This window comes from Dermacentor variabilis, chromosome 5 (genome assembly GCF_050947875.1).
Source record: "Dermacentor variabilis isolate Ectoservices chromosome 5, ASM5094787v1, whole genome shotgun sequence".
NCBI lineage: Eukaryota > Metazoa > Arthropoda > Arachnida > Ixodida > Ixodidae > Dermacentor > Dermacentor variabilis.
Genome location: NC_134572.1, coordinates 94269009 through 94278038, shown reverse-complemented (window position 1 = coordinate 94278038; position 9030 = coordinate 94269009). Strand labels below are relative to the sequence as shown.

Genomic DNA, 9030 nt, shown 5'->3' with positions numbered 1-9030 from the left:
GGTATGAATAGAACAGTGGAACACTAAGCCCAACAGGTACCTTTCACTAAACGTGCTTTGCATATTTATGTGGTTTCTGAACAAAGACATTCGCGCTACGGAATCACGCAGAAACTTAGCAAAAATATTTCGCTCTATGTCACATCATTTAAAAACAATGAATGTACGAAGATGAAAGCAGTCAGAGGAGTCTCTTGTTCGCAAGGGGAAGAAACTGCGGTGTTTTTGATGAAGAATGAGGGACATAGGTTGCGGTTGAAAGGGCACTGAGTAGAAAAGCAGTGCGAGAAATATATGGAGTTTCATAGAAAGCAATCGCAGTCAAAATTCAAACAGCCACGAACGCGCCGGCTGCCGGTGGTGGCAGAGCCTGGAATAAAAAAGATCCTTGAAAGTTGTGTCTTCATGAAACTCACACGACCCATGTAGCAGTCATCGTGGACATGAAAGTAGCACTTCCGACCCATTTGGTCCCACGACGACCACGAACTTTGAACAAAGAGACTTTCAGTGAGCATCAAAGGTATGCGAACAGTGGCGGCACGTTGACTCTGAAGAGAACACGGAGTCTGGACACGACATAAGGAGTAAGGAAGAAGGAATGCACTGGGAAGGCGAGCTAAAGCAATTTCAATGCAGCTTGGCGAGTGTGAAAGTTATAAGAAATGCGCTAAGAATGGGGCTCGAAACGGAACCACTGAGTTGTTTGCCACGCTGGCGCTACATTTAAGAACGCCGGATGGTTTGTGAGATGAAAGTGCGGGCGGGGCAATGCGGCGAAAAAGAAAAGGGGAGGAAATTCAAATCGTTTCTGAAATGGGCCAAGAAAGTACATTGAGCTCGTTTCTTTCATCCTGCCGATAGCGGATACAGACAACAGAGTGCGAGGAAAATGGCGCACAGTTCACACACGTCCCCACTGCTCGTCTGAAGATGTCTGCAATCCGTGTAAGGGGTGGGCAAGAGTACTTGGACATCAACCGGGAATCTCTTTTTGCGCACTTCCGGGGCAGTGTATAGGGAGCGGAGCACATATTAAGATCCATCACAGGAGAAGAATACAACGTTAACGGCGTTTAGATTATCGCCCACAGATCAACTTCCTTTCTTGCTGTTGGTGTGGAGTTTTGAAGCATGCCTTCATAGACAGCACTGGGAATGCCCGGTCAGTTATGAAGCTCAAGGTGTCGTTCATTTGAATAAAGTCATGATCAACGTGTTGATGACAACGGAGACGGTTATTGACTGTTCATTTACACTGCCCTCCTGCGTGTAGAAGTTTATCCATATTCACAATTTTTGACAGATCGCGTTTCGCTTTTCTGGGCGGAAACGTACTGAGGAGCTTGAGTTGATGCCCAACTCATACAATTCAATTCGTCTTCTTGTTCAATATAAGCGCATGTCTGAACTTTAACCCACCGCAGTGGATTAGAGCCTGTGACGTTGCGCTGCTAGCCGTGAGATCGCGCGATGAAATTTCGGCAGCGGCGGGCGCATTTCGGTGATGCCGCCATGCGAAAAACGCCAGCTTGCCGTGAATTTGGTGCACGTTAAAGAACCGCACGTGCTGAAAATTATTCGGGAATCTCCTACTACGGCATTCTTCATAATCAGATTCTGGTTTTGGTACACAATACCCCAGAATTTCATTTGAATTGCTCTGCACCCTAATATAAGTCAAAGTCCACATATTTTGTCCGCAACATATGCTGTTGAATCAGACAAATAAAAATACGACTTTACCTTGGCAAATCGCCATGCACTGCTGTTTTTCTTCTGCACAGAGCACTTACTACTAGATATAAATAAACCTGTCTGATAACTCAATAATTCATGAGCCATTCCATTTTGTGAAGGTGGGTGATCAGCGAAGCAGTTTAGCGCACGACACAAGGGTGACACAAAATTTTGAACCAAGGTACGAACTCATTTATTGTCTTCATGGGTGATGGGGGGATGCGTGACTCTCACGCCTCCCCTGAGATCTAGTTTTCCCGCATGGCTCGTCTCCTGCAGGGCGGCTTCGCCCGCTGCATGGCCTGGCGCCCGCGGCGCTTGGAGTGGTACAAGCGCGGTGCGAGAGATGGCGCGAGCGTCGCGCCGCTGCGGGGTTACTCGGGCGTCGGGAGACAAGGCGCTCGCTCGGGCTGTTGGGTTCGAGACAGCAAGCGGGACGGTCGTGCCGCACGTGCAGCGACCCTCTTGCCCGGCGGGTCGGCGCACGGCGGGGACGTCTCCCGCGTGCGCGCCGACCCATGCTTCTGCGAGACCGCCTCGCGTGGCCGCCCTCGAACGCGCCACGATTCGCGTGACCATACACGCGAACGACCAGGCCTTGGGATCCAGCATGGGGCGAACATATTCGCTCGCTTCCGGTCGCGGTGAATCAGACTTCTAGATTTGTCGCGCGCCCATCGGCATGTTTTGTGGATAGCAACTCGGCTAGCAGGCACTGATTTATGAAAGGTGCAATAAATGCCCTTGTGATTGTTTGCACTACTGTGTTGTCGTTCCTTTGTCCCAAGAGTACGGGTGTGAGAGACCCCACAGTGGTCTGCGTGACGAAATGGTGCGCACGCGCATTTATAGTTTTGATCCTTGGTCATTACTCTATTCGGTGCTTGAAACAGATTATTCGTTAATGTCAAATCTATGCACGTATGCCGCTGGGTGGTTGGTTGTACCGGATCGGTGCGGCATCGCAGGCAATACGTCTGTTTAGAGGTTTGTTCAACACACAAACCTATAAACTCCTAGAGCAATAGGACTTCACAAAACCACACACGATATTGTTGCAGCCAACCGACAGGCTCAATGCCTATGGCTCACGAAAATCCCTACAGACAGACACATACTAGATAGACTTCAGATTCGAATACCCGCCTATCATCCCCAGCGCCTCACTCTCCCTATGCGTCTACGCATCAACCTCATCACCAAACCTTTCCCATGCAACACACACCCCAATCCCCACGCCGCACGCAGAGTGGCCCGCGCACGCGCCCTCCACAAATTTATTTGTTTATTTATTTCAAGATTACTGCAAGCCTCTGATTAGAGGCCTTAAGCAGGAGTGGTTATATACGTGACGAACAATATATTGAGTACAAGGTGCGAAGCGTAAGTAAAATGAAATAGCACTCAATTTGAAAATGTGAACAGTGTGTCATTTTCGAAAACGTAGCATATAGGGCTAACAATGTAAAACCATTCTAGAAGAAGAAAATGCAGACTGCTCTTAACGCTAAGTTGACGAACACTTAAGAGACAGAAAAACAAAACTAGAAGAATATATGTATAGAAAGCGTGGCAAACGATTTCAGAACATACATCCTATCAGACAAACATAATGTAGTAGTGTGCATAAAAATATGTAGCAGTGGCAGACGCATCTGAAAGCACGTGCGTTCAATTACGTGGAAGGACAGGCCAAAAAAATATTGAAAAAAGGAAAGGAGGGCAGTGTTGTACCCCGCTCACCTATACAATTTCTTTAGGCAGTGTTGAGAATGATTCACTGGTGTCGCAGGTGTCGCAATTCCATTCCTTAATGGTTCGGGGAAAATACGAGTTTCTAAACGCTTCTGTTTTGCAGTAGTAATTTTAAGCTGCTTAGCACGGCTAGACCGAGTTGATCGACGAGCGAGAGGCTAGGTATACGCGTCCTTGTCGATGCCTAATTTTCCATGATAGAGCAGATACATCTACTTTAATCGTTCTTTATATCTCCGTTTTTGTAGGGTAACTAGTTCTGCTGTTTCGAGCATAGTACTTGGTGATACACACAGGCTAAAGGAATTGAATCTTATCGCCTTTGTCTGAATTTTTTCTACCTTTTTTATGTTAATATCGTTATGTGGATCCCACACGACGGACCCATACTCGGAATCGGTCGGACGAAAGTTTTGTAAGCTACTAGCTTTATCTCAAGGGGTGAATTTCTTAAGCAACGCCTCAAGTAACCAAGCTTCTGCATGGCTTTCTTTTCTATGTGTGACACGTGCTCATTCCACTTTACGTCCGAGCTGATAACTACGCTCAAATATTTATAGCTTGTCACGCGGTCTAAAATTTGCCCTTCGATCACATACTGATTGTTTAAAGGGTGTCGTTTCCGCGTTACGGTCATTGCTACAGTTTGTTGTCGCATTGATTTTCATTTGCCATGTGCTGCACCATGATTCCACTGTAGACAGCGAGGTGTTTACCAGCGATTGGTCAGCGGGACTACATATTTCTTTATATAAAACGCAACTACTGGTCCGAGAAGCACGCCGTATGGGCGGGCGCGGCTTGAGTGGGCACGGCTGCTGCGATGGAGATTATGAACCACACGGGCTATCCGCTCATCTCCGCCCCCCTCCCACCCCCCCTTCAGGATCGACAGAACAGGCCGCAATAGCCGCTGCTGCCACACTACCCACACTGATGTGTGGTACATCTTCTCTGACACCAAAACCACAATAATAAATTTTGCTAGAGGCACGATCCACGACGCTGACTATTCCATTTTACACTCCCTTTCTGCAGAACTACCCAGTCAGGTGGAGCTGATCTGGGTGCCTGCGCACTCGAGAAACCCTGGTAACGAGGCTGCCAATGTCCACACCCGAGGACTAATCAGCAGGGCGGCGGCGGCATCGGACCAGGACGACTCGAGAGAGAGTATGCACACCTTCCCCGAGCTGACGCAGGCCTATAGGATTGAACGCTAACACTGTATGGTGTATGCGCGATTAGAACGAATGTAAGCATTGTTCGCTTCACCTGGCTGAGTGCTTGTTACCTATACCTCAAGGGGCTATGCCATTTCGTTCGCTTGCTTACGGAGGATATGAGTACTTACGGGGGTGTGAGTGCTTACGGGGGTATGAGCCATTGATGTTGATATGTTTTGTTCACGGACAACAAGCATGCACGGAAGCCTAGCCATAAACAGCTTCCCTGTAGTAATAAAATACGCCTGTAAATGACAAACTGAATGGAAAAGTCAACTGGTATCGTACTCTCACCGGAGTTACCTTTTGATCGCTTCCCTTTAGACTCACTTCTGAAGAAATATTGCTATGGAAATGTACAACGCGTCATTCATCACTTAGCTCTAGAAGCGGGCTATTAATTATTGACTGGACTGTGGCGCACCATGAAGCAACATGTGGTATGTCGTACCCTATCGCATATTACCCCGATAAATATATAGTCTCCACTAAAACCTTGGTAAGCGTAGCCACATCAGATTGCTTCACCAGAAGCAAAAGCATCCTTCCCCGGTATGTGAAATACAGCAGTAGAGAACCTAAAGGGTAATTTATAATTCCATTAAATTTCTCTGAGTGATTTTTATATAGCGTTAGCACTATAGGAGTGACAAAGTGGGAAAGAAAAGTTTGTCAAATGCGGGAACCCGGGGAAGTAGTATATATATAAATATATATATATATATATATATATATATATATATATATATATATATATATATATATATATATATATATATATATATATATATATATATATATATATACACTGGCGGGTGGTCTCACATCGTCCCATTTTCATCCTTTATTTCACGGTTACAGACGTGCCGCAGCTATTTCCTGTGAATAAGAATTCGCCACAATATTTCTAAGAAAATAGAAAGTCAAAGAAGCGTACTCGATTACCCTAATTGCCAGATGCAAAATGCATGATACCCTTGAACAATATTCTTTGCCGTTAAGCTCGCTTCAGTCTCTTTTCATTTTTGCAAAATATATATGCCTGTTAAAAGGACATTGCGCCTCGCGTGCAAATCCCTTCAAGCGCCAATATTTTTCTTTCATGGACGAGTTTCCATTACGCTTACGTAAGGAAGCACTGAAGAGCAAGAGCGAGCATTTGTATAGCAGGCTCTGAACCATTTGCAAATTTCACTAGTTGCTGCGGCATTTCAAGAGTAGAAGAGTGAAATTGTAGCACTCATCAGAATAAAATGTTGCTGGAGGCCTTCCGGCATGCTTATTTCAAGGCTACTTCCAGTACTAATAATAAATTGAATACAATAAAGGAATAGCAGACACCCTGTAAAATGTAATAGAAAGCAGTCGTGTTACGAGCACCGCACGTCGTTTTTTGCTCTTGAATTTTCTCTGTAATATATCGATAGACACTGGCCCCCTGCCATAAAAAGACTTCGTCCAGCCGTTCCGCGCGTAAATAGCGTCTGGTAGCCATACGTCTGTGCATGAGTTCAACAAGGCAACTTCCTACTGAGGCACGGAAGGCCGCAACAATTTGCGAAGCCGAGGAAGCAAGAATGAATAATTTATTCACATGGAAGCCTCCTTACTTCGTCGATAGAGGCTTATCCTCTCTCTTGACGTGATAGAGGACGAAAGAAGAGCACGCGGAAGCACAAGACTCCAACTAGGTCGTTCCTCCGCCCCTCACAGGCTCTCTCTCCTGAGGAACACGCATTCAATGTGCATTAGTCAAAACGTGTTCCTAGTGCGACGCTTCTTTTTCTTTCCGATACACCGACCACTGAATGAATACAAGAAAAGACGTTTCGGCTCCCCTGACGGGAGCCTTGTTCACAATGAAATCAAGTACGTGCGATACAATGTTTATATGGCTTTAAAATATGATGTAAGTAGCGCGTGTAGATGGGGGGGAGGGTTCCGTCATTCCGGTTGAGGGTGCTATCTGTGATTTGGATTAGGAGGGATTCCAAGTGGTGTCTTGATGTCAAATTTCTCTCTTTTTCTAATATCTTGGCGTTATCCCAATCAATCCTGTGGCCCAAGTCATCTGCATGCTCTGCCAAGGCGTTTGAGGCGACTTTTCTCTTTTTGACATCGTTGATATGCTGCTTCAACCGCTGTTCGAAATTTCCTGTCTCGCCGATATATACGCAGTCGCAGTCTTCACATGGAATCCCGTAGACGATGCCAGGAAACTTAGTCTTTGGAAGCTTGTCTTTCACGTTTACCAGCCGGTGGCGTAATTTTTGGGACGGTACGTGAGCTACCTGAACGTCATAGCTGCGTAGAACGCGGGCTAAGCCCTCGCTCACACCGGGCACATACGGTATGGGGGCGCGTTTTCTTGGGAGCACACAGTCAGGCCTTGAGGGCTGAGACAGATGGCGTTCCACCGAGTTCACAAACGACCTCGGGTAGCCACATGCGGAGAGATTACGGTGAACCTCTTGTAGGTCGGCAGCCCGGCTTTGTGGCGTTGTGCAGATACGCTTGGTTCTGCCGACAAGAGAGGCTACTACCGATCTCTTCTGGTTCATCGGGTGTACTGAATTAAAATGCAGATACCTGCCTGTGTGTGTGGTCTTTCTGTACACGGTAAATGCCAGACTGCGCCTGTCACGTTTTACGAGGACGTCCAGAAAAGGAAGCTCGCCATCTTCTTTTTTTTTTTCTTCCTCGACTGTGAATTGGATAGACGCTTCAATACTGTTTAAATGTGACAAAAATGAAGGAATTTCTTCTCGCTGAATTATGCAGAACACATCGTCTACGTAACGTAGGAAGACTCTGGGCGGCGAGTTGAAAGAGGCGAGTGCTCGACGCTCAAGCCATTCCATAGTTAAATTTGCAGTAGTAACCGAAATGGATGCGCCCATCGGTGTCCCGTGCACTTGCCTGTAGAAGGTGCCTTCAAAAGTGAAATAGGTGTTCTCCAGGCAGAACAGGAGGAGCCTCTTCAAGTCAGGAACGTCGAAGGGCGTCCTTTCTGGTAGGGTAGGGTCATCGTCCAGAGCGGCGGTGCAAGTTTCCGCGGCGAGTCGAATAGGAACGCTTGTAAAAAGCGACACGACGTCGAACGAGACAAGCACTTCCTGATCGTCGGGAGTAAAATCACGAATCTTGTTTATGAAGTCTTCAGAATGTTGAACGTGCGTGCTGCCTCTACCAACGAGAGGGGAAAGAACCTTATGAAGGTATTTGGACAGTTTATGAAGCGGAGAGCGAGTAAAATCAACAATTGGTCGCATCGGGACGTTAGGTTTATGTATTTTTGGCAAACCGTAGAGCGCCGGCGCCGAACCGTTTGTGCACAGAAGGGAGAAGTATAATCCTTTGTGCCTTGGATCTACAAACTGGAACACATCCGTAAGAAGCTTCTGTAGCTCCCTCTGTATCTTTAGCGTGGTATCCTTCTTCAGACGACTGTACGTTGCCTCGTCCGCAAGAAGTGACAACATCTTGTCACGGTAGTCAGTCCTGTTGAGTAGCACCGTGGCGTTGCCCTTGTCAGCCGGGAGGATGACGAGATTTTGGTTTGAGCGAAGGTCCTTGATCGCCTTGTTTTCTGGTAGTAGCCTCTCTTGTCGGCAGAAGCAAGCGTATCTGCACAACGCCACAAAGCCGGGCTGCCGACCTACAAGAGGTTCACCGTAATCTCTCCGCATGTGGCTACCCGAGGTCGTTTGTGAACTCGGTGGAACGCCATCTGTCTCAGCACTCAAGGCCTGACTGTGTGCTCCCAAGAAAACGCGCCCCCATACCGTATGTGCCCGGTGTGAGCGAGGGCTTAGCCCGCGTTCTACGCGGCTATGACGTTCAGGTTGCTCACGTACCGTCCCAAAAATTACGCCACCGGCTGGTAAACGTGAAAGACAAGCTTCCAAAGACTAAGTTTCCTGGCATCGTCTATGGGATTCCATGTGAAGACTGCGCCTGCGTATATATCGGCGAGACAGAAAATTTCGAACAGCGGTTGAAGCAGCATATCAACGATGTCAAAAAGAGAAAAGTCGCCTCAAACGCCTTGGCAGAGCATGCAGATGACTTGGGCCACAGGATTGATTGGGATAACGCCAAGATATTAGAAAAAGAGAGAAATTTGACATCAAGACACCACTTGGAATCCCTCCTAATCCAAATCACAGATAGCACCCTAAACCGGAGTGACGGAACCCTCCCCCCCATCTACACGCGCTGCTTACATCATATTTTAAAGCCATATAAACATTGTATCGCACGTACTTGATTTCATTGTGAACAAGGCTCCCGTCAGGGGAGCCGAAAC

At 47.1% G+C, this 9030-nt stretch overlaps 1 protein-coding gene across 1 annotated transcript in view; it reads right to left on the bottom strand.

Annotated features, from left to right (window-relative positions):
* Nucleotides 1-328: 328 nt before the first annotated feature.
* LOC142583607 (uncharacterized) overlaps nucleotides 329-9030 on the bottom strand; it is a 27595-nt gene continuing 18893 nt past the window's right edge. Inside the window, exons 2-5 of the mRNA XM_075694097.1 lie at nucleotides 8100-8348; nucleotides 7641-7907; nucleotides 417-489; nucleotides 329-370 (exon numbers count right to left, since the gene is read on the bottom strand). Coding sequence (XP_075550212.1) covers nucleotides 329-370; nucleotides 417-489; nucleotides 7641-7907; nucleotides 8100-8348 — 631 coding nt within the window. The remainder of the gene's footprint in view (nucleotides 371-416; nucleotides 490-7640; nucleotides 7908-8099; nucleotides 8349-9030) is intronic.